The sequence below is a fragment of the Pezoporus flaviventris genome, unplaced genomic scaffold (genome assembly GCF_033815535.1).
Source record: "Pezoporus flaviventris isolate CSIRO_AGI_PZ_B2104156 unplaced genomic scaffold, CSIRO_AGI_Pfla_v1 ptg000025l, whole genome shotgun sequence".
Taxonomy (NCBI): domain Eukaryota; kingdom Metazoa; phylum Chordata; class Aves; order Psittaciformes; family Psittacidae; genus Pezoporus; species Pezoporus flaviventris.
In genome coordinates, this window is record NW_026892573.1 from 27,024,772 (window position 1) to 27,051,163 (window position 26,392).

At 39.0% G+C, this 26,392-nt stretch overlaps 1 protein-coding gene across 4 annotated transcripts in view; it reads left to right on the forward strand.

The window, feature by feature from the left end:
- Positions 1-26,392, forward strand: part of NOX4 (NADPH oxidase 4) — a 107,268-nt gene that overhangs the window by 5,318 nt on the left and 75,558 nt on the right. The window contains exons 3-11 of one of the 4 annotated variants that reach the window (XM_061457925.1): positions 6,144-6,250; positions 7,267-7,351; positions 7,984-8,081; positions 10,004-10,031; positions 13,256-13,328; positions 16,995-17,075; positions 21,429-21,654; positions 23,666-23,830; positions 23,974-24,036. In XM_061457925.1, coding sequence (XP_061313909.1) covers positions 6,144-6,250; positions 7,267-7,351; positions 7,984-8,081; positions 10,004-10,031; positions 13,256-13,328; positions 16,995-17,075; positions 21,429-21,654; positions 23,666-23,830; positions 23,974-24,036 — 926 coding nt within the window. Of the gene's footprint in view, positions 1-6,139; positions 6,251-7,266; positions 7,352-7,983; positions 8,110-10,003; positions 10,032-13,255; positions 13,329-16,994; positions 17,076-21,428; positions 21,655-23,665; positions 23,831-23,973; positions 24,037-26,392 lie in introns of all 4 variants that reach the window. The other 3 variants (XM_061457928.1, XM_061457926.1, XM_061457927.1) reach the window with 3 other exon arrangements.

Consider the following 26,392-nt stretch of genomic DNA (forward strand, 5'->3'; position numbering starts at 1 on the left):
GACCATAGTCTCGCTGCATGAATGCATTCATTGCCACTGGTTCAGGAGCATGATCCAGGTGAAGAATCTCAATTTTTTGTAATTTAATAAATGTTAACTTGTGGGCTTACATTGCTTAAAGAAGGGAAGCCCGGGAACCATCCAAAAGGCATGGCTTTGTTATAAAAGAGTGTGGCAAAAAAGGAAGTAGTATTCTGATCTGCATGTTCATGACAGGTATTACAAGACGAAGTAGGCATGACTTAGAGGAGGGAGGATTCATAAACTACCTGACATCACTCCAAAATCTTCATTGTTGGAGGTTTTGTATCTGCTCAGTCTAAGAAGTTGTCCAGATGATTCATTTCTTTGTGGACTTCAAGATTTCTCCCTTCAGATGAGTTTGGCTGTATTTTTTTTTGCTTGCTTCTGACCCACAAATTCAGGCTTGAATTCAGTACTGGACTTAACTATAGAACTTAAATCTTGCTTTTAGCAGCATTTAATGTAATACCTGGTTTTTGTTGCTTGGGTTCCCCACGAACGGAAAGTACATTGGGCTCATCTTGTCGTGGCATAAAAGGTTTCTCCCTATTCACTCTCTAGTCCCTGCTGAAATAACTCTAATGTAGTCAAATGGATTTTAATGCAAGCAATAAGCTTCTGGGTTTCAGACCAAAGGGAAGAAAATGCATTCTCAGAAGGATCATATTGGGAAGAGACTGCATAACTGAAAATGGGACTGAAAAGGAAAAGTGCTGCCTCGCTTTTTTTATCTATACAGTTGCCGCCTTCTTACTGTGCAGTACAATTATGTCATCTTTATTCACTGCTTGGAATAGGTTCCAGATGTTCCATTAACTTGCATGTCTCTCCTTTCTAGTTTATTGTAATGGTAGAGATTTTACTAACTGAGGCCAAATTCTGCTTTCATTGATCCTTATACAACCACCCTGCAGCCTGCTTCCGCCCCGTCTAAGCATTGGAGGGAGTTGTGTGTCTTGACCCTTTATTTTCCTTAATGCAGTGTGGTTTTGTTATTTAATGTCTTGATCCAGGCTATTTGGGATTTGCTCTTTACAGTGTTACATGTGTCAAAAATGTCTAATAATAGATTTATGTTGCTATGGAAGCTATATATATATACATAAATATATATGCAGGATTCCCTGATGAAGACTCAGGGTGTTAATCCACAAGACCTTATCTTGATAGTCCCTTTGAATTTGCAAGTAAATCAGTTCTTGCATTCTCTTTGCCTTATCCTAGACCTTTTGTTTGCCAAAACATTTTTTCCCCCAATCCCTCGTTCTTCCTGGACAGCCCAGAGTTAAGCATCTTTGCTGTCCTGTAAAGGACATCTGTATTGCTAACTTTTATGGGAGAACTTCCACCTTGGCAGAACTGCTTATGAAACTCTTAATAGTGGAGGTTCAATTAGTAGAGGTACATCATGAATGATTAACTGCAATTTTTACTACTGTATCATGTAGACCGGTGTTAAAAATAGCCTTGTCATCATTGCTCCTTGTTCTGAGATGATCATGGCATAATACTCTGTGTGGAACAGAACTGAATTATGGCCAAAGTGTTTCATTGCTTGATTATTCATTATAGTATGTATTATTGCAGGGTTCCCATGGTACTCCAGCAAGGACAGGTCTTAAAAATAGGTGCATTACACTCCATAAAACCCATTTTACAGACCATATTACCTACTGTGTGGGATAAGGGGAAGTAATTCAACAGAAAAGAAGCCCTTAGTATTGGACACATGTGACTGTGACTCAGATATGACAATAACCAACTTACTGCTCTGGCCATGAGTTGCAGTGTGTTGTGAATCTCTTGGGGGGACTTAGGTACACTTAATCCCTTGAATCATGACAAAATTTGTGGAGTTCAGCTCATGCTGCATCTTTCAGGATCAAGCATCCAAGTTGTTATTACGAATTAATATATAAAAGGCTGTAATGGTTTGCACTGTGGCTACAGAAGAAGGATGGTCTGGGACACTCAGGTCTGGAAGATAATTTGAGATCACTTCCAGCCTGTGTGTGTATCATCCTGCCTGGCACTCCTATAACTCAGCAAGGCAGACAGAATCATAGAATCATAGAATAGTCAGGATTGTAAAGGACTTTAAGATCATGTAGTTCCAACACACTGCCATGGGCAGGACACCACGCACTAAACCATGTGTTTTTAAGAATTGCATTTCCTGATGTTAGGATTCTGACAGATCGAACAAACTGATTAATAGGTGAATAAAGATGAACATTTGGTCTGAAATCTTGTAAGACCTGTTATCCCTGCCACAGATCTCCTCTGTATATTCGATTAGTCCTTTAGGTTTTTTATGCCTCTTTCCCCTCCATGAAATAGGCTAACAGTGTGTGTGATACTGGGTAGGCAGAGTACCGAAGGAGTTATCAAATGCTTGGATATGGTATCAGCAAAGGTGGATGAAAAGGAGTGTCCAACAGAGATTTTTGGGGTGGTTTTTCCTCTGGTTTTTAATCCTACAAAAATTTCACATAGTACTAACATTTAATAATACTTCTTTTTTTCCTTAAAACAATAATCTTAGAAAGAAAAGAAGATTATATTTCTTTCATTTCTTAGCTACTTAATCATAGAATCATAGAAGGAGAATAAAGATATATATTCCCTTCTAGAACCAGTGAGTTGCCTTGGAGGAAAAATCATCTTTCATTCTACTCTAGTATAAAAATCCATGTTCATTTGTTACCGTGTCACCCAGGCAATGCGAAGGAAGTCGAGAATGAAACCTCTTGGAAACCATTTGGAAAGAATTAGTTTCATGGGGATGTTTTTAGCCTTTGGATATATGTTAAGAGCAAACTTAGTACTCTGTTATTCTTCTGTGTCTTGCATGAGTTGTTATTCTAGGCATTGCTAAATGTATTACTTTTACCAGTGTTTCAAATTGGTCATGGGCTTCTTGTAGCAAGCATTGCCCAACTTTAATTCTTCAGAATAAAACCTTAAATGAACCATTGGTGAAAGTGTTTGCATCAAGCTTTCCTAGAAGTACACTGCACATACAAAGAAGTAGTTTCCTGCTCTCTGTATTTTCTTTTGAAGAGATGCTGATAGCATTGAATTAAATCAGTGTAAGGGCATTCTTCCACAGTAATTGAATTGCCATGAATATTTGCTATTTGTTAAATAGCGAATGGGAAAAACATCCACAGAGGTTAGTAGGTTAGCTCTTTCTGCTCATCATCATTGGTTCATGTTTTTTTAAACAGTTAAATTGTTTGGCATTTTACTTATTTCTTACAGTAAATGATTTCATGTATTTAATGCCATACAGTGTAGAATTATCTCTATTGTAGACTATTCCAAGCTAGGCTCTTTTGTTAAGTTTTTGTAAGAAGAATAGTTGTGCTTCATAAAGTAGGATAACAAATATCATGCCTGGTTTGTGTTTAAACTCCAAGACAACATAAGCTCTTGAGAAACGAATAATGTGTCATATAGGTCGTACAATAGAAATTATTACAATTTTCAGATTGCTTTACTTATTAATTGTAATTGCAACTTTTTCCACCTTTTGGGTGTTATTCAAGAGCTATAAAGGTTGTTCAGTTTACTTGTGGGTTTTGCATAATGTTAGTTCTACATAGTTCTTGGGTTTTTCAAATCATGCTCTTTAAACCACTGTGATACTATAGCACATCAGTAAAACTCTCATAAAAATGCTTATATGTGTTTTAATGACCGTGTTTTTGAATTTACTACTTTTATGAGGTATAAAGCTCATTTTTAGTTTCCCTTTAGAGGAATAATAATTAATGAAAATAGAGACAGTCTTGTATATGCAAACAGCACATCATAGAGACATTTTACTCTCCATTAAGTCCAGTCATTTCAAGGGTACTGTGTTTTATCTGATAGTCGAAAAATATTTGCAATGTTCTAAAGTCCCTTTAAGCTACTGTGGGCAAGGATAGAGAAACATTTATTGTGGTTGTTCACATTTCCTTTTAAAATCATACTTTGAAGTGGGAAGTGACATCAACATTCAATAAAATGTCAGCTTAGTTTCTAAGGCTGTGACCATTGTAGCTGGTGCTCAATTGTAGTCACTGCACTTGAGCTGTGGACCAGGTCTGGCTGATAACTAGTTGGGAGAGTCCAAAGGGGAAAAGAGAGAATGACCTAAAGTCTGAGGAGCATGACTAGTGAGGGAAAAGTAGCAAGAATAATTTCTCATTGTACATATGAACAGAGTGTGGAGTAACATGAAATAGAAGCAAAAGAGGGAGATTTTATGTCAGGGAAAAAAGCACTAACAGTGCGTTGGAAGAAACTGTGGAGGAGGTCTGGAGAGTGGGAAAGAGCTAAGTGATGCGCTTCATTCCAGTCTTATTTTCTATAATTCATTAGGTTAGAGATGCCTCTGCTGTAAGTGTCCCTCTCAGTATAACTTTTGTGAGATCTGATCTGTGAACATTTACAGAGCAGAGAGAAAGGTAGAGCAGAATGCATAGGGTACTTGCTCCTGTTTCTCATGGGCAGCTTTTGAGAGAGGGTGCCCTGATGACTGCTTTCTTTTATGGGAGGTGGTAATGTCCCATCTCCCACAGATAAGGAGGTCCCTTAGCACTCATGCCCAACTAAATAATGTAACATGGCCATTAAAGAAACTGAATTTTGGTGGAGAGGTTGATGCTTCAGGTAGATTGAGCATCTTTACCTTCTGTTTGCCTGCCGGTTTTGTGCCCAGATGTACTGCAGAGAATGCGGGGTGCAAATGGGGTGTTACTAACTGTGAGAGCAGGCAGTTTTGATGTTTTATGACAGTGAGGAGCTCCTGCCATGCCATTATGCTTAGGATCTTCCTAGACACACTGAAGCCCAGTTATATGGTTTAGTTTGTATGTTCATATATTTTTGTGAGATGTAGATAAGTCTGTAAAAAACAACTAATAACAATTATAAATTTTGAAATGACCAGGCTTTTCTAATAATTTTTGTGAAAAAAATAACATTCCCAAATAAACCCTTTGTTTCTCTCCATTTTTTTCTTCTTGATGATTAGCATATGAATATAATAAATGTTTCCCTGCTGATTTTTTTTTCTGACTGAGAAATAGGAGATGTTCTTTTTTGACATAAAGTTTTGTTTTGAAAAAGTAATATAACTTTTATATTTTTTAATGAGATAATTTTTACCTGTTCAAATCATTTGCATATCTCTGCAGTATTTGAATTAGCTTATGATAGATTTCTATTAATTTCTTCAGGAGTTGAAAAACTTGGGCATAAGAGAACACTGTAAGAAATACCCTTCCAAAAATCTGTTGACAGTCTAAAAGTATCTTTTATATAAGCTAGTAAAATGGTAATTCAACCTAATAAGTAGGAGAACAAAGGCATTTTACTAACTTCTTTAAAAATCACAAATGAATGAGAGAATATAATAAGGTGAAAAAATACGGGGTTATGACATTAATGTGTGCTTTGTTCATTCATTTGACAAGTGGTTTTGTTCTAATTATGTAAGTTCCAAATATACCAGTGAAAGCATTAGTGAAATTAGACTTCATTACAGTTCCCAGCTATTGAGCAGTTAAACTGAAGAAAACCTGCTTTCTTTAGGTCCAAATATGGCACTGCACAGTGTGAATGGATGAGTTCTGTGACGATTCTGTAACGCTCCTTGAAACAATATTATCATTTCAGCTTCATTGAATCAATATGATTTTTTAACATCTTTTTTCTGGCTTCTTTACCAGAAAATCATTACATGTTACTTGAATGTCTGTGTAGTGTCTTCATGGTATTTATCCCTCGTTGTGATTTAATTGTCTGTTGAAGCGTTCAGGTAATTTCTCAGTGGACGCTTATTGTTGTCTCAGATATGTTTTCTTCCACGTGGCTTTGGGCACTGATGAGGGTATTGTTTTTTTCAGTAGAAAGTTGTCATTTGCTGGCATAACTGTTGACAAAATTAATTTGATGTAAAACATGTTTTTTCCAGAACACGTAAACCATCATTAAACTCCACCATTCTGAGAGCATGGGAACTGTTCAGTTTCACAGCAAAGAACAGGAGGGTGAATGCTGACACCTGAACCATTAGAGAGTCTTTTCGCCCTGTAATCTAACTCTTGCTATATTTGTTCAGCTAGGATTGTGTGTTAGCAGAGCTTCGGCATCTGTCCTCAATCTCAACTGCTGCCTGGTCCTTCTACCAATGTGCCGTGTTCTCTTGGCCTTCCTGCGAGGATCTCAGAAGGTAAGCACTGCCCTCAGAATGCAGCAGCAGTGAAGATGAGGGCCCTGGTCTCTGTTTAGTCTAAATAGGAAATAATAGGAAAAAAGTCTGGTTTATCCCTATTTATTATTATACAGTATGGGCCTGTGTGGTGCGGTTATCAGGCATTCATCCTCGATTCATGACTCCTTTGAAGACTGCCTTGACTGGCATTGTCTGATTTGATTGGACTTCTTGTAGCGAAGGCATTTTCAGTGCATTTTTGAAGGATAGGGAATTGTAACCTGTGGAAGGCTGTGGAATTGTAACCAGACAAAGTCTCCTTCTTTCCCGACTCTAATATAAAAGCCATCTGTGTCCTCTCTACTGCTTTCTAGTAGAGTTCAACAGAGCAAAAGAACTTTGTCTCTGCATGACCAGAAGCGTCCTACTGGAGGTGACAGAACCTTGAGTAAAAATACTCAATCAGATATATCCATTAGCATGGGAGAAGAAGTTCTGTCGGAGCTAAGAGGGTTTGTTTCCTATGCTAATATTCAGTAAAGAATAATTTAGTTTATTTGCAATTCACAAGTTGCTTTTGCAGAAATTTGAGTAACACTTTGAGGAGCATTTGTGTTTTCTAAATGGCTGCAGATTGAACCTATGGGTTCTGTTCATCGTATGACAGTACCTATAAGATTTGATGCCTATACATGCATTTATGCATGCCATACCCCTTTCCCTCTGATCCTGTTCACTAGAGAGTCTACTGCCTGCAACAATTAGTGCTGGAATTCCTAAATTTTAAGGGCAGAAGGGACATTACTTTATGTGGTCTTGACATCTGATATAGACCCAACTGTGATTTCTTCATTAAAGTCTCAAAATTGGCTCGGTGACATAATCCTGTTGTTTTTACATTTAGGTACTGGGCATGCAAGGGTGTTAAACTTAGTAAAAACTGAAGCTGCTGTTACATCACCTCAGTTGCTGTTAGTATTTTTTCTGTTTGCTGTGTTTTAGAAGAGAGATTGCTTGAATTCTTCTCTTACTAGGTTGCCAGCAGGAAAACCAGAAGGCTGCTCGATAAAAGTAAAACTTTCCATGTGACGTGTGGTGTTACAATATGCATCTTTTCAGGTGAGATCTTACTGTGCTGAGTAGCAGCTTGTTTGTGAACACACACTGAAGCAGCACTTTGTGTTTTTTCTTGTACAGTACGTTTGGGGGTAGTCTTGCTCTGTGCTTCCCTATCTTAAATTGTGAGTGCTTTGTCAGATGTATGTGGGTTGTGGTTTATTTTTCCTTCAAACACTTGGGGTTATATTCTAATGCCAAGCCTTTCCTTAAAATTCCAGTTTCTAAAAGAACAGGTCTAAAAGAGCAGGCCAACATCTGCCACTGCAAGTGACCCTTTGTTGTGCCTAAAGAATTTCAGTGAAGAAATAGGGTGCTACCAGCTTATCTGCAGAAGAGGGAGCAGTGGAGACAAATACCCAATTTGGTGAAAGAACACTCTTGTGTGGACACCTTTTGGTGTTGTCTCCCAGTATGAAAATAATTGATGTAGTGGTAAAACACATATAAATACATGCAGCTTTCTGCCATCAGTATCTATAACCTGATTTACCTTTGAAAAAGAATCCCTTAGTCCCTGACGCACCTCTTGCAGATGATGTGGTTATAGCTTGGCATCTGGGTAGCCATTCTTCTTTACTTCAGAGGAACATCTACCTCTTGTTTATGGACCTCAGATTTACTATTTCTTTCAGTCTTACATGTTGCTGCTCATCTGGTGAACGCTCTTAACTTCTCTCAGAACTACAATGAAGACTTTCTGGCAATAAATGTAGCGAACTATCGTGGTGAGGTGAGCCAGCTGCCCTTTCATAGTTTGCGTATGGGTATTTGTATATTCAATTCTATTGTATGGTTCATCCTTTGATCTTTATAGTGCTGCTGTTCTGTGCACGGAAAACTCACCATCATGTGAATTTCTGAGGATTTTACTTCTTTCTCTGGACAAAGCATGTATTGAGCACTTTTTATTAAACCCAGAGGGATTTAGTCCTATTGATTATGAATGCTGTCATCAAGTCCTTTCACCTTGCACCTTGTGTTCCTGCTTCTCTTCTGCCTTGCTCTGTTCCTTGGGTGGGCCTGCTGCTGTTTGGAAAAATATGTTCTGCATTTCCACTATTTACAATGTAGGGCTATGTGACAGGTATTGGGCATCTGAGGATAGTGGGATTTGGGACTGATTTTGCATCTTTAAAGTGCAGCGCGAACTGGAGTATATATGCTGAGTGGAATTAGTTGTCTGCATGAACTGGGCTGTAAGCTGACTTCTACTTATGAAATACATGGTTTACCTGATTTCTCTGACTGTGATGCAGATCTCTTGCAGGCACACCAGACTCCTAGGCCCTCCTATAGGTTGTTGGTTATGCATTTGGCACTGGAGAGAGACTTGCAGATTTTAGGAGTAAGACCAGAGTCCAAGACTCTTTTCTTTTTTTGGGCTACAATCAAATTCTCTCTGTTTATATTGATTCTGGTCTCAAGTCTGCATTTCTTTTCTACCACCTTCATTAGGAAATATTTAGAATGACCCTATACCAGCTGCAGCCTTTCCTGGAAAAGGAGAGCTTGACTCAGCCTAGGCTCAAAAGGACCAACAACCAAGGTCTTCCACTCCCTGGGTGAATGATCTAATCACCAAGCTATTCTATGGCAGACAGACATGCCAACACCAACTGTTGTGCTGAGGTTCTGGGTTGACCTCGAGTGTGTCTGCATGTGTTAGGAGTGGCCTAAAAGACTTAGGCCACAGCTTAATGTTCCTCATCAGGAGCATCAGCAAGAGCTTGCCACAAGCAAGTGCGTGCCAGGGTGTTCATGGCAGCCTGTGCTGAGCAGCCTTGGGAATTTTGCAATAGAAAATGGAGATAATAACAAGTCTTTAGTAACTCTAGAACTGAAACCTCCCAGAGTTTAGGCACGTTAGTAGCTCTTGAACCTCTGTGCTTAAATTCTACTTAAATGTGGTTTTTAACTATGGTGGGCAGTCTGGATGCTGCTGTTGTCTTCTTTACATGGCCGTGCACATCTGGATGACAAGGTCAGGGAGAGTGATGCTTTCTTTGTCCAGACCTGTATGAAAACTCTCACCTCCCCTCACTGCATTTTACTGTAAGTTTTAAAAGAAAATAGATTTTCTCTGCAGTGAAGACAAAACCTCATGACGTGTAGGACTCAGGGGGAGTGAGGCAGTTTCCTGTGAGGTTGAAATATCCCCTTTCCCTTCCACATGTGGTGAAGGACACAGGAACCTCTGGCCTTGTATTTGTCATCTCCTTGGTGTTTAGCCCTCCTTCACCAGAGACCACTGCAAATCTCTTGGTAATGTTACTGGCAGTAAAATGCTTGCCACTTGTCTTTCCTTTAAATTCAAAATATCTCTCTGCTCTGCTGCCTTCCCTCCTCCTAAAGGTATGAGTAAAGTTGAGCTTTCAAAAAATGATTAACAGTAAAGCTACCTGGATCCCAGCTTTTCATAACAGATCGGAATTGTCTTCACGGGGGGAATGAAACGGCTGAGGGTTTAGTTTATGTTGAATTGCAGTCAGTGTAAACTGTTAGCAAATACCAAATCCATTCCTGTGTCCAGATTTAGGGATTGTTTATGCCTTCAAGTGTGTGAGCTTTATGAGCTACTTATTATTATGACGTTACTCATAGAGATACAGCATCATGTATGCTGATTCTTTCTTTTTCCTGTCTGTTTTTCAGGACCCGAGGAAACTGCTTTTTGCTACTGGTAAGTCTGTTGCAAAACTGAATGAGAAAGTTTGCTGCTTCTCATTGTCACTCTCCAGGCAAAACATTGTGGTTCTGTGTTCCCATGCTCCATTCCTTGTATCTCAGCTAGGTTGAGATGTATTATTTGTATTAGTATAACCTGGGTTTGCTTATACAATAGTCAGGAGTTACATAAGCCCTGTAGTAGGATGAGCTGCATCTTCAAAGCTGTTGTTGTACAGATGAGTCAGTGGAAAATCATTAGTTTCAAACAGAGATTCTGAATAATATTAAAACCAAATTCCTAAATGATCCAATTTCTAGAAAAAAAGAAACATAACAAAAATATGGTCTTGCTTCAGCTAGTTTATTTGAGGATTGGTTTGACTTCAGAGCAGTTTAAACTGTTACATAGGAATCAGGCTTCAGCACTCATAATGAATAAATAAGCAAATTCATTTTTGGTGCAGGAATCTAGAAGGGAGGAATGTGTGGGTATACAGGGGTAGGCACAAGCCTGAGCTTTAGTGCTTCACAAGCAGGTAAAGGTCCTTCCTGATGTTGTCTTTCTTTTACCCTTATTTACATCAAACACAAAAATCCCAACTTGGTAGCATGAAGGGCAAGGTCCCAAAGTCTCTATCTGGACAGCAATAAATGGGGTTCTAGATCTGTCAATCCCAATATGCTTACTAGAATTAGCAGCCTGTGGGAAAGTGCTTTCCATAAACCCTAAAATGAGTTGAGTAGAGGAAGTGAGAAAGTGAAATGATAGACATTGAAGTATACTGTACCTGTTAACTGGAAATAGGTTGAGTAATTGGTGGTGTTAGTGAATCAGTGGTGGAGGCTTGAAAGAGGGTAAGTGACAAATGAGGGAGTTAAAGATGGGGAGGGAGAATCAGAACAAGAGCTAAAGATTACATTTAATATCTTGGATGAAGGAGAAGGGCATTCTCCATCTCACTGCGGAGAAACAGTGTAGAGGCCCCATAAAATAGAGTGCTAGTGTCTGGGGCCATCTTGAGACCTCTCTAGCTGCAAGGTGGAAATACTTTTACCCTCTGATAGCCAGGAAAAGTTTGAGCACACTGTTGCAAAAAGCAGTGATTGTAAGTCATCTTGAATTTAAAATTGCTCAGATCATGCCCCATGGTAACAACTGATAACTAACATTATTGTTTGGGCTGAAGGAGTGCCCAGACAGGGACTAAGATTTTGCTGCACTGGAAGCTGTGCAAATGTGCAGAAAATTGGTCTCTTCACAAACAGTTCAGAGCTGGATTCATTGGCTGATTTTTTCTTTTTAACACAGTGAAGAGAAGGAACAAAGAGTTGGAAGAATTTATAGTGCGATGGCTTTTCAGATCTGTCCAGGAAAGAACCTCCTTGTATTCATGATTATATACACACACACACATATATACTTTATATATATATGTATGTTATAGATATGATTTTATATTACATATATCATTATATATTCATATTATATAACCACAACTATTCTATTATTATATATATATAAAATCATATATATAATATACATATAATGTATATGTTCTTCCTAGCTGTGGGAGGAACAAGTATTCAAGATTACAGTTACTGGAGGAAAAAGAGAGACATGGAGGAGAGGAAACTCTAAACATGCACTGATGAATTGGAGCAAGTTTGTGAGTGATTCCTTGTTTGCAGTTTGATGGAGAACTGGAAGAACTGAATGTAATAGGTGACCTTGCACACCTTGGCTTGAGTGACAGTGTAGAAAGCTGGATCAAGGGCTGTACTGCAATAGGATTGGAAGTATGTGTGTCAGAGGGGAGGCTGATTGCATGCTACACATCAAATCTGATTAAGAAAAAAGAAATGAAGAAGGAGGCAATTGGAAAAAAATGCACTTTTTTTTGCAAGCACTTTTAATTGTAACCTTTCCATGCCGGAGTGAAATTGTTTCTAATGCAGCCCATGGCAAAACTTCATTGATTGTAGGACCAGATTTTTTCCTACAGTTTGTAAAACTGAGAAGTGATCTGGGATGTATCAGAATTGGGGTATCAGACTTTTCAACAAGTGGATATTGAGAAGTTTGTAAAAACCTAGGATTTGAAATTGCTAAAGAGTCTAAAAACCCAGTCAAATGTTTAAAAAGATTAGCTCATTCTTATCATTAGGGTAGGATCCTGTAAAAGATCTGGGGCTATTAAAATATGTGAATGAAACCATGAAAGCTGGTTTAGGTGTTCATATTCTTACACCAAACCAGCACTTATTTAGCTTTTGTAATTGGCCTGACTGACTTTCTTTAAACCCAAACATGTGGCTTTTAGGGTGACCAGAGACTATGCTGAAAGACTATGATTCTTTGCGTAGGAAAAGGTTTTGATGCAATGCGTCATGGATTTTAGCTTCTTAATTCAGATTCTTAGTTCCTGGAATGGCAATTTTGATGATAAGGTGCTCAGAAAAAGTGGTAATTTCGGCAACTTTAGGCTGATGGCTTAATGTATTTTATGGGCAGGATTCTAGTTTAGGCAGAGGTGAATCATGCTGCAGGAATATTTCTCTCCTTTCACTTAAAAAAGAGCTGAGGCTAGACTAATTCTAATAGAAGTCTGCCACTGAGCAGGTGAGTCCAGTCCTTAATGTTTTTAACCTTTCCTTCTGAAATGCTGGCTGTGGATTACTCTCACACATCTTGCTGTATGGGCAGCAATTTCAAGCATGATACAGTGCCATGGAGAGCAATTTCAGGCCCTTTCTCATTCCAGGATGAAATGGGTTGGCAAACAATTGTAGTGACAGCTTGCATAGAAATTGATGTGCTTGAAATTCTCTCCCTGACCAGGTTTTTAATTGTCATGATAAACACAGTTTAGGGTTTCGAGTAAAAAAGAGGTGTAGAAACTTGTGCAGTCACTCTTAACAAATAGACAAGATTTGTTCTTGGTTACCTGCTTATAGGCAAATGTTATGAGCAACAGAGTACAGGAGCAAAGCCTAATAGGAAGTTAGTGGCGCATGGTGAAATGCAAGGAAAAGGGCAGTTTTCTTTGGGATGTTGGGAAATTTCACAACATCTCTTCTTCCCGGTCTAGTTTGATACATGAATTGTCTTCAGGAGATAAATGCATGCAAGAGTTTGATTGAGTCATGATTTGTATGCCTAATATTTCCACTTTCTTAATATGTCATAGGAACAAGTATATCTCTGCACAGTTCAAATGCAAGTTATGTCCATTTTAGTTCCAGGTCTGACTGGAGTCATTATGGTGTTAGTGTTATTCCTAATGTGTACAGCTTCTACGTATGCCATCAGGTAAGACATAATCTGATTATTATGCTGAAAAATTCCATTTGAATAATCATATTTTCATACTGATCAGAGGGAATGAAGAGTAAATGCAATATGAGGCAAGAAGCATTTAAATGAGTGTTAAAAGTAGCAGTTTTCTTGCCCTATTTCTTTACTAGCTGTGGGTAAATTATAGCAGTGGATTTTGTATTCAAATAATCACAAGACCTGATTAAATTGCCTTCAGAGAAAAATACCGTTTGAGGAATGTGCAGTTAAAAATCTGGACCTTTTAAAAATTCAAATAGTTCTTTTCTCCTATTTGTACAGGGAAGGCAGTAAACTCACCATATGGAAGCTCTGTCCAATGCCTAAATTAAGTACACTGGAACTAAATTAAGTTGGCAACTTTATTAATTATTTTCACCAAATTAAAAAAACAGAAACAACAAAAAAAAAAAAGCTGCAGTGAAGAAAACCAGAAATAGAATTGTGCTACTTATGTAGAATGTCGCTTTTTTAAAGCTCTGTTTCTGGTTGTCAGATATATTCTTTTTAATGCCGATTATAAGTCAGAACAGCAATGCAGTATTGACTCGGAATGTCAAATGTTTGACTCTCCAATGGGTTTCCATTCTGCACCTATTATAGTACATTTGAGTGACCGGTACTAGTATAGCCTTTCTAAGGCTTGGATTCTGCAATTGAAGCATATAAAATGTCCCTTGATTTTTATAGCAGTCTCTGGTGGATTCAGAGAGTGATTATGTAAATACCTCATCTCAATTCAGCTAACACTGAAGGATATTTTAATTCCATATCTTCAAACATTAATGGTGCTTGACTGATGTGAGCTAGATGTGTGGTTTTAAACTTTGCTGAACTAAATCTGTCTTTCCAGAGCAGCAGTGTTATCAGGTGCTGATTCAGGAAAGTAGTTCAGCAAATAGAATGATAGAATAGTTAGGGTTGGAAAGGACCTTAAGATCATCTAGTTCCAACCCCCCTGCCGTGGGCAAGGACACCTCACACTAAACCATCTCACCCAAGGCTTTGTCCAACCTGGCCTTGAACACTGCCAGGGATGGAGCATTCACAACCTCCCTGGGCAACCCATTCCAGTGCCTCACCACCCTCACAGGAAAGAATTTCCTCCTTATATCCAATCTAAACTTCCCCTGTTTAAGTTTTAACCCGTTACCCCTTGTCCTATCACTACAGTCCCTAATGAAGAGTCCCTCCCCAGCATCTCTATGGGCCCCCTTCAGATACTGGAAGGCTGCTGTGAGATCTCCATGCAGCCTTCTCTTCTCCAGGCTGAACAGCCCCAACTTCCTCAGCCTGTCTTCATACGGGAGGTGCTCCAGTCCCCTGATCATCCTCGTGGCCCTTCTCTGGAATACTTGTACTCCTTTTGTAGACAGAGATACTTCCAGACTGAGACTTTTATGTGGCTGCGGAAGTGCAGGATAAGACTGCTGTGCTGAATGTCAGGCATGGCTGCACATTACATAGTCCACACAGATGGCTCTGCTTGCAAAAGAAAGCTGGTTTTGGGAAGATGGAAAAATAAAGCAGTTACTTCACTCTGCAGCAGTGAGCCAGAACAAAGCCCTGTTTTCTCCAAGGCCATGTTAAATTAGGAGAAAAGAACAGCACTTATTAATGATTGGGAAACTTGGGAAGATACATCTAATTGCAAACATATTCTTGAAAATAATAATTCAGGGGTTCACACAACAAAAGTTTCCATCTTTTTAAGTGACATGCCTGTTACTTCCTTCTTCCATTACTATAAGCACAAGCGCTTTCCCATCTTTGTGCCATTTAGCCAGCAGAATCAAAGCCCCGAAGAGACCGTCTGCATCTCCTGGTACTCAGGCAGTAATTCTTATTTAGAAGTTTTATCCTGGCTTCTCTCTCAGGCCTATGGCTCAAGCTTGTCTTTGTGGTGTTCTTCCCTAAGGAAACAAGCTTCTGTGTGCCTCTTTCTGTCCCTTTCCAATCTGTTTCCCTGTGGATTCTCATGTGTCTTATGATGGCTAAGCTCACGCTGTAGTCTTAGGAGAATGTTCACTGCCTATCAGAAAGTGGGGTTTTTAGAAATAGACTATTTGAAGACTATTATACGCTCTTGGATTTCAGCCCTAAATCCGCTCTTGCACGCTGATCTACTTAATCATTGCTTCCTTCTTATGTTCTTCCTGAAATTTTTCTGTGCATGATTATCCTATTTTTGTGCCTTTACTTGTTCAGTAAACTGTGAATAAGTATTAGGAGGATTGAACTAGCTGCTAGTGTTTTCAAAGAGGAAAGTAAGTATTGTTTGGATCTGTCTTACTGATGCTCACTCTCACAGCTCCTTACTGATGCTGAGTGGCTGCATGGAAATACTACCAGGGTGGGTAGTTAGATATGGTTTGAGCAGCCTCAAGGAGGAAAGAGAGTTAGTGTGGTGCTGAATGGGAGAAGGATGGCCAGGTGAAGGGCAGGTTTCAGAGCCCAGCTGCTGGGTTCCTTAGAACTGCCCTTGCTTGGATTTTACTTTGGTGGCCCTCAGATTGTTAACATTAACTTTTCTCTCTTGAGAAAGTGAGACAGAAACAAATGCAATGTATGTTTCAGATGTGTTGAAGCAAAGGTAGTTAGTTGTTTACGTAAAAGGCCATAAGAGGGGAAGAGTTCAGACAAAAGTTAGTTATGTTGGAGGAGTACCTTCTTACACTACGTTCTCAGAGTTAAGGTTGCTTGTTAGTTAAGAGTTGTTTTGGCTTATGAATGGGGTAGGTTTTTTGGTTTTGGAAGGGACTTTCCTACCATGCTGTGTAGTGGGAGGGGTGTACTTGTGTGCTGTGAAGTAGAGTATTTTCTTAACCATTTGATTGTTGTCCTTTTCTGGTGACTGTTTTACTCAAGAAGAAACAAACAAGCTTAACAGAAAACAGTTCCAGATGGATATTTTCTTTGGTCTTGGTTCTTTTTGCATTACTTAACAAATTACTGATGAAAGGAAGGCATCTTTCCCCTTCACCTCTCCTGATCTTCACAGTGGTAATGTTCTTGTTCCTCCAACAGTTCTAAGCCCCACTGTATGTCATCTCCTGCCTGAGATTTCTCCTACCAGTCCTCTTGTTGCCTTCTTGCTCTAGTTCCCTATCCTCCTGTATCTCCTTCAACTCCATACCCTCACAAGTCTCTTTTGCCTTTCCCATCCACCCTTCTGCTGTTGTCTACATTACCTGTTTGTATGTTGTGCTAGAAGTGAAACATTAAACACCACAGGCCTGTATTGGGGCAGGGAGAACACAAGGAGAGGCACTCATTATAAAGAGGTTGAGTTTTGAGCCTGGAGACTGAAGAACTATTCTAGCTGTAAGGATCTGATAAGGGCTAAGTGGAAGCTATGAGAGCAGTGAAGTCTCCTAGTATAGGAAGAGTTCTTCAGCTGGCTCTGTACTTCCATGTTCTTCTTCCCTCTTTCTCAGCTTTTTGCTTCTGTGCCAGTCACTTGTTCTTCTCAGCACTTAATTGCTTGCAAGTACAGTGTGCCTGTAGGAATACATACTGGGCTTTGAGTGTCCTACATGACTGTGTGGTATATGATGATGTTCTGTGTGCACAGATCCACTTTTAATCAGCGGTGACTCCATCTGAATGAAACAGCATTGAACCATGGTTTATTCTTTTCAGGGTTTCAAACTATGACATCTTCTGGTACACACACAACCTTTTCTTTGTCTTCTATATGCTGCTGATGCTGCATGTTTCTGGGTAAGTAAATGGAAAACACCATCCCTTTTCCTGAAGCACAATCAGAAAGAGTGGTTCCCTTGACTGCTGCCTTTCCTGAGCTTGCTTGTGCACAGTGGGCCAAGTTCCTGACAAGATGTTATCCCCTTCAGTTTTTCAGCAGGTGTTTGTTTAAACTTCACACTATGGCTTTGACAACTGTGTGTTACTACAGCCAGCTAGCACAGAATTCTTCACTTACAACTTTATTCCTTGTTCATTTTACCATTTTCTGGTGGGAAATCAAGACAACTTTATTGTTTCTTTTCAGCTCTTTCTTACCTGGCTGCTGAGACACTGTGAAGCAAAGTTGTTCATCCCTTTCTCTTTCCTCTCTACCTTCCATTTTGACTTCTGAGGAGGGGGAAGGAGCAGCCTCTCCCTGATTTCCTAATTATTTCTTTCTCATTTCTATGATACAATATTTACTAGTTTTTCTTCTTGTTTTAACAAGCGTCAGAGCAGTCAGTATACATGTGCCATGAAGCTTATGGTCAGGTCTATATCAGGCACAACCAAAACCTAGCTCTATCACAAGGGAAAGCAGCTTCCACAAGCTATGCTGTGTGAAAATCTGGTCGTTTAAAATCTCTGAAGTTTCCTTTGTGGAAGTAGCTGCAGAGATTGGTACAGGGAAAGGAAGGTGCATTTGAACAAGGTTTATTTCTCCATGTAGTCAAACATCTACTGAAACACAAGGGGCTGAAAGGACTGTGCGACACTGAGCACCGACACTTAAAGTAAACAGTGAAAGGTAATTAGGTGGCAGGATCACAGTAGGAGCATGTTGTTGAACATAACACACAGCTTGGGATCTGGTGAATTGAAAGAATGAGTTCAAAACAACTGGAACTCCTGGACACAATTCCAGTTCTCTAGTTATTTACTTATTTTGCCGTGTTCATATCTGGGGAGCGTGGATCTAACCTGTTCTTGCCATCCTGGAGGAGGATGAACTTTTGCTAAATTATACTTGACAGGTATTTGTCTGGCTTCTTGAAAAAAACCTGGTGGCTGAGATCCTCTAACCTCCCTAGGCAGTCTGTTCCAGTATTTTTCATGGACAGTCTTATTTGTCTCCTTATACATTACCCTTTGCCCACTGTATTCCTAACCACTTCATGTTGCCACTTCATGAAGGAAGAAGTCTAATTGGAGAAATTTGCAAGCCAAGGCTGCAGCAATACACCAAGCGTTAAGTATCTTGTACACAGCCTCCTTAGTATTGAACTGGAAAGTTGTTCAGTGCACATCAAAAAGAACTGTCGTTTAAAAGTGGGAGCAGAATGAGTCATAAAGAGTGGGAGTCAGTTCAAGTTTAAGATGCCGAAATGTAGTTCTCTACATGTTTTCTAAGTGTCTTTCTCCCATTATAGTATAATGAGTTCTAATAAATGCAGTCAATGGAGCCTGAAGGATGTGTCAACTAACCTTCTGCTACAAAGATCTACACTCAAGTGAGCTGATTTCTGGGCCCCATTGGTGATAGTGATTAGAAGATTCTTCTTCTGAGAATAAAGGAAGCTTAGATACCCACACTTAGGTGCCCAAATGACTCCTGCATGGCATGTCTTAGAGATTTGCAGGTGAATGGCCAGTTACTCCACAGAGCAAGTCAACTCCTGTGGCAGATTGGGTGAGGATTTACCTGTTTTGGGATTCTCCCTTTTTGAGTATTTCCACAGTATTCATGGATTCTTGTTTAGTTTCCAATGATTATGGATATGTTTTAATTGTATCTTCTTCTTCAGGGTAGCCAGGCACTGTTCAGCAGTATATAAAGTGATATAAGTCACCTGTCATATGTTATTGGTTTGTTCTTTCATCCCTGCAGTTAGGGAAAGGACAATCTATCAGGAAACTATCCTTAAAAGCTTCCATTACTCTTGTACTTCAACATGACTTCCAAACATTTCAGTGGCTTAAGGCTTAGTGCATATCTACATTGATTTATCTGTATTTTAAGGCAGTAATAGCAACGACAGAAAATAGTTTGTGTAAAATAGAAACTTGATGTTTCTAGTACCAAATGTAAGGAGCTGTCAAACATACAAACCATTTGGAGCCAGATTCTCAGCTGATCCAAATTTGGTATTACTGTGGAGTTAAGTAGGTTATGCTAGTGCATAGGAGCTGAGTGTAAGGCATCTGTGCTGCCAGTGAAGTTATCCAAGGATTTAACTTCCAAAGGGTGAAAAGTTTTAAGATTCCATCTACACATTTACCTATAGCAGACTCCCTCAAGCAACTTGCCTTGAGCTGGGCTGTGCAGCAGAAGGGAATGAGAAGCTATTCCCTATAAAACCACTTAGAATTGTTGACCTCTAGTTTATCATCGTTAAGTATCTCAAGAAATAATGGTGTATGTTTTCCAGATTTAGCCAGAAGTGAATTTTATCTGTTTTGGGGATGGAAAATTGGGGCAGAAGTTGATATATGCCCATGTAAATCCTGCATGCTGTGTTGTTCAGCCTGTAAGGACACTTTCACATTACTTATCCTTTTTGTCTCTCACAGTTTTGTTTGGTAAAGATGTCTGTCTTCTACTTACTGATATCCATCCTGAGCTTTTATGTATTGAAGTATTGCACCAAAAAAGTATATGAGGATATACCTTAGGCTCCTTAAGAGTAGTGCAGAACTCATCTGTTCTGGGAGCTGCTCTTGGGTGTGTAAGACAACTTGCTGTCCCTTGACAGCTTCAGAAATGGGAGTCATTGCAGCTGCTGTTAGCAGACAGCTTTGTCATCCCAGTTTGCCACTCAGTTAGCATGTTTGCAATAGCTTAAACAAACTAGAGATCACTGGAGAGGGAATGCTCATGTTTGCAGTTCAGCTATTCGTGTCTCAAGGAAATCTTTGAATCCTCTTTGGGGATGTTCAGGGAACAGCGATGCTGTGGGAGCAGCTGTCAGGCATGCATACAAGGTTGATTGGAAGAATATCGCATGTGCTGTGACTTGCAGCTAAATCCATGAGGCACCATAGTATTTATGGAGCAGGGAACTAGCATAATGCAAGGGGTATCTGTCACTTTGCAAATATGCAGTGACTGACAGTGATGCCAGATGCAAGTGATAGGCATGATCAGGCAATAAATACAGACAGAAGCATGGTTGTAGGCACATGGACACTTCCCAGGTGATTCTCCTAGGATTGGACATGGAGTTTAGAGTGAGGAGGTTTAATTTCCAAGCTGTATATTATTCATGGGACCACGTGGGAAGCTTGTTACTACCTGTCAGGACTGCATTCCAATAGGGAAGATTGCCAGTAGCCTGTTGGAGCACATTTAAGTTGGGAATATTGCAGATGTCCTACTTGTCTCTCTTCTTGTAAATTAAACTCTGTCGCTGCTGCTGTGTGTATATGCTGGGGAGAGGAGGGTTAACCATGTGTCCTTAAGTTTGATTGTACCCTTGAGATGAGCCTTCACTGCATGGCCATGCACTCAGAGGGTACATCTCACCAGGCATTGTGTCAGTGTGCTTTATTCCCTACCCATACCCATCCTATATGGTTGTCATTTAGCCCTTTGTTATTTTAAACATTCCTTCTTGTAGTTTTATTGTCATCAAATCCAGATTTGGAGGCAAGTAGTAGTTATAGGGAATTTTATCACTAGTATTATTGGTTCTTCACTACGTCCAATGATACATTCATGTGTTGAGATAACCCAGAGTATCTCAGGTATTCACTTCTTTCTTCACAGCTTCTACCTGCAGCTGAAAAGTTCTCACTTCATTTTACTATAAATTTAACTTTAGCTTAAAAAACAAGTATGGAGCCTGCTGAATAATTTGCAAGAAAGATTCCTTGGCTATCATACAGGACTTTCTTTTTCCTTTCTGTTTGATAATGTGATATTCAAAGGAGCAAATTATACCATTGTGTCTAAACCTGATAAGAAACAAGTCCTGCAGTTATGATTTGGCAATTTAGGCCACTTCTGTTCCAGATTGCCTTAAAAGCAGGGTTTGCTGACTGAAGAAAGGATGGGTGAAAACAGCCAGGGTGTGATGGAATGGGAAATGTGATTATTTATTTTTTTTCAAGGCTCCTGCAATCTCTTCCCTCTTTCAAGCAGTATTAAGCTTGAGGCTGTTCAATGGGAGAGTGCCAAGTGAGCTGGAAAAGTTAAACCTTGCCTTTAGTGACAGAGGGCTGTATTGTTGCAAAGCTTCGATCTCATTGAAAGTCCTGAGAGCAAATGGAATAAATACTCTTACAGAATATGAGCCTTGTGACTGCCTCCTAAACCCCTCTCTGAATTAATGTGGTATACTTGGTTTTGACCGTTAATTCAGTGTCTTCGCTATTCTTGTTTTCCTGTAGGGGAGTGCTCAAGTACCAGACCAACTTAGAGGAACATCCTCCCGGTTGCTTTAATCCTAACAAAACACTCCGACAGAACATGACGGTGCCAAAGGCTTTTGAAGAGCTGTTCCCTGACTATACTACTGAGCCTTTCCCACAGGACTTAGTACCAGAACCCTTTGTACAAAATAGCTTTATGAGAATTTGTTCCGAGGAACCCAAGTTCCAGTCACACTTCCCAGAGGTCTGTATGATCCGACGTTTCAGGTATTACAAGCCATGCCAAGTCTTTCAGTCAGCCATAACCACTAATTATTGCTTTTCCAAACCAGATGTTTTAATAATGGAAAATATTATTAAAAACCTTTCAAGGCATTCAAAGATTCGGTGGAGAAAAAACAATCTGCATTAAACCTTGAACTGCATTACAATGCCGTGCATAGAAGAGGGTGGAAAAATGTCAAGAGATTGGCTGTAATGTTCTTTTTTGTACAACACAATAAACGATGTATTGGTCTTGCTATAAATGTGACTTTAAATTACAGCGGAGCACTTCAGAGGAAACATTCATATAATGTATTCATGAGGTCCCTTTGTAAGCATTGTGTCACAGTACTTAATTGAAATAATCAAACTCCATTTGTTCTCTTTTTTACCATGCGGATGCAAGCCCTAATCCTCATTTCTGGGTTGCAGTTGGTTGTGGTTTGGCTTTGTATAGCCTGTTGTTTGCAGACAAGCTTGTTTTATATGTGGCATGGGTAAATGAGTATGATGACAGTGGGGATAGAAAAGCCTTTTCTTTTTCTGTTTTCCGTTTTCCTTTTGATTCTTTATGCTTTGGGGCAGCAGCTTTTCATTCATCCAATTTTTCTCTTTTCTTTTGAGAAAAGATGAGCTGGGCTGTATTGGCAAGTAGCCTTAGGAAGTTTGAGAATATAGAGTCCGAGACCCACCATTCAAGTTGGTCCCATAATGGACCTCACAGGAGTTTTTCTTTATTACTATCATTGTTTTCTGTAGAACACATATGTGCCATACTAGATGCAGCAGGAACCCATTTTATTATGGAGCATGTAGTCATAATAAGAAACAGTGAATTCTACAGTGAAGTCCTCCAACAAAGTTCTTTGGGTTTGTATTTTGTTGTTTATGAACACTCCTGAATTACAAGCATCAATGCATATGTGGCTCCATATGACCCACAGGACATCAGGCAGTCTTCTTAGAGGCTTAAGATGTCTGCTTTAGAGCCATCTATGGGAAAAGAAGAGCCATGAAACAAATGGCCACTCAGTGTTCTTCTGGCAGCTTGTAACATGATTTAGGACTTCTTTTGATTTGGAAGTGGTTTACACATTTAGTAACATCACATCCTCTGAGCCACTGAAGTTTTTAAGGCCAGAGGTGCTTGAAGGAATCAAATGCTCTGCTAGTTGCAAGAGATGCTGATGTGTAACTTCAAACGCTGGGAAGGTGGATGGGGTTGAGAGCCCTTCAGTGCCATGGCTTGAATGACTGAGCAGATGTGGAATTAGTGGTTCACTCTGCCATAAGCTTTTAGTAACTGACTGGTAGGATGGGATTTAGCTGAGCAGCTGCAAATGTCTCCATTTGAGGTGGTCACCCAGGGCTCCCTTATAATCAGTGCAGAGAAATGGGCATTTCCAGGGCATTATTTGTCTAGCATACACATCTTCCACAGGGGCAAATGAATTGTGGTTCACAAGTGCCGATTTCTCTCCTTTGTCTATGATTTTACACTAGTTTAGTATAAGCCTAAATTCTATAGCACAAGTATGCTTATTTCTTAGGTTTTATTTTTTTGTTCCTGAGGTGATTGAAGAAGGTAATAGCCAAATAAGTTTTTTTCATAAAGGTTAACCAGTTTTATGGTACTTTGGTCTGTTACATTTTGAAGCAACGTATGTACTGTGTCATTCACTGCTGGAGTCAGTTGCAATCCAACTGCATAAAACCAGAGCATCATGATTGCAAATGAGGTCATTAGCATTTTGTTTCTGATGAGCTTTATGATTGAAACTGTTTGTGCTTGTGGATGATGCTGATTAGACTGATTAAGCCTCCACAACATGCTTGGATTTCTGCATGTAGAGAGCTGCGGAGGTTGCTTGTGACCAAAACACTGTTCCCAATAGATTTGGAATGAGGTCCTGCAAGCACTCATGTAGTTTTGAAATTAGAAAACATGGAATTAAAAGTCCTTGAGGTAACATAGCTTTATTCTCCCATAGACCTGGTTTTGGATTTCTGGACCTCTGTGCTTGTACTGTGTGGAGAGGCTTTACCGCTACATCCGCAGCAATAAACCAGTCACAATAACTTCAGTGATAAGCCATCCCTCCAATGTCCTTGAAGTAAGGATGATAAAAGATGACTTTAAAGCAAGACCTGGTCAGGTGAGTTAATTTGCCCCTAAAAAATCACTGCTATTCACATAGCATTGTCTATAGGGATGACTTCTGTATGTACTAACCCATCACTGAATGTTTTGAATGTACATTTCCCATCATTTTATTTTCTCTGACTGATTTTGTTTCAGTATGTTATTCTACACTGTCCAAGAGTGTCTGCACTGGAAAGCCATCCATTCACCCTTACAATGGTAAGAAATATGATTTGTTTTTCTTATACTTTCCCTTTCATTTATATTTGGTAAGCAAATGGTCTTTATTTCCTTCAAGGTGAAAATTTCCTCCAGAAAAGCTTATGTTTCATTTATGAGGGTACCAATGAATATGAAATGGTGTGATTATTATGTATGACAGTGCTCAATACATATTTAATTTTTCTCCGCTGTTGAGAAAACAATAATGGGAACTTTTTTCAGAGTCTTCCATAAGTAAAAAACAATAATAGATAAATACATAAAATCAGTGTGAGTTTGATCATTGGTTCATAAAAGGAGTTTCAGGCATTTCTGTAGACCTTAACGGAATGAGCACAGATTTTAATGCCTTTTCTGTCTTTTCTATTCAATGAAAAGATATTCCTTCAAATCCCTTTTCCAAAGTTAGAAAAATGTTAAGTTTAAAAAAGAAGTTTCTGAAATAGCCTTCTTTATTTTTTTTATATTAAGAGATACATCAGTGACTTAAAGTGATCATACCAGTGAAATCATAAACATGGGAATTATTTACTCAGCTCAATTGATGCTTGAATGGAAATTGGACCTCTTGGAAACAGACAGGAATAAAGTGAAATTGTATATAAAGAGAGCTGAAGTTCTGCAGGAGTGAGCATTGCAGAGGCCTGGGAGATGCTGCCAAAATTCACTGTACTGCCCTGGTTATGTTATTACAAAAAGCAGAGTCTAAGGCTGAATATTAGTGGCTGCCTTTTCCTTTCAAAGGGAATAAAGGCTTTAGAATTGCCTGAAACAGATATTCTTCTTCAAGAAGACAATGGAGATAAATGTTAACATCTGATTGATTGTTTTCCTTGACTGATAACTGATACTTCAACCCCACTGAATTGTACCTACTGCTATAGAGCAGCTCAGGTACTGTTACCTGGAATTCATAAGGCACAAACAGGTCCTGTCCACTTCCTGTTCTTTGGTTTTGTGGGGTGTTTTGATTTGGGGTTTTTGTTTTAATGTGTTTATCTATATGCCAAGACAGGAGGCAGGTACTGTCACAGGAGAACTCACATTGAATTCCACCCAAAATAAATTTCATACTCTAAATCTGGGATTGAATCTCACTTAAGGGAATCTGCCTCTTGGTGAAGTAGTACTGGCACTTGCATAGTCTGATTTTTGCAAAGTTTTCCTAGCTATTCACTTTACTGGTATAAAGCAGAGGTGTGTGTACTTTATCTGTTAATTTTTAAGGCTTTCCTCTTCGTAGTGTGTGAAGATAGCTAGATATGCAATGTAGAAAAATGATGTGCATTGGGTATGATGGAATGGTAGCAGAATGATACAGTCAGTATCATCTTTATGCAGGATGACACAGTCAATATTTGTATTTTTAATTAGCTTAGTCATCAGAAGATATATATAAAGAAGTTAACATAAATCTCAGATTACTCTAAACTCCTTTGGCCCTAGCATAGCTATATTTAATAAAGTTTGACCAGTTTTATACCAGTGAACAAATCTTATTTAAACATTAATCTCAAAACATGTTCTCAATTTCTGACTGCCCAACTCAGTGGATATTGAAGTAACAGTAATAATTTGATCCTTAGGACTAATTGTACAGATTGGAAACTATGAGACTCTGTTATAAGTTTTTACTCTTTCTGTATTAGGACCCTACTAAAATAGTGGATTGTGTGATTCTGATTTGCAGAAATAATGTTTTCAAAGAGTATTAGGCCTGGTATAGTTGTCTTTTCTCTGGCAAAACTTCCAATTTGTTATCATGAGAGTTTTTTATCAGAAAAGAGACTGCTGATATGGACCTACTAGGATGAAGTTGAATAAGACGCTTTCTTGAAGCCAGATTGTTTGTAAGAGTTGAGGATTTCATCCAGTATTTAAAAAAGCATACTATAATAATGCATGTTATGAAAAATAGCTTTTGCATGGAAACTTCTAGATCTAGGAGGGATGGAAAATAGAGCTCTTGTGAGTTTGAGTGTTCTTGGTGAATATAAATAACTCATATTCAGAAAATGTACAATATTTCAATACATAAGGTTATAATATACAATTATAATATACAATATTTCCAATACATAAGTCTAGTGGATAAATTAGTTTGGGTAATTTTTACCATCACGTTTTAAATATGTAGCATTAGAACTAGCAATTTCCACTCATGTACAATGCACTGTATTTTAAGTATCTAATACTAGACCAGGCAATTTCTGTTCATCCTCGTTGCCATATACTTTAAAGTACAGCGATATCCTTCAGTATAACAACATACCCTTCAAGATCGCACACATATTTTATCTATTACAAGATATGAAGTTACCACTAAGTTACTGAGCTTCATTTTTATTGCCAC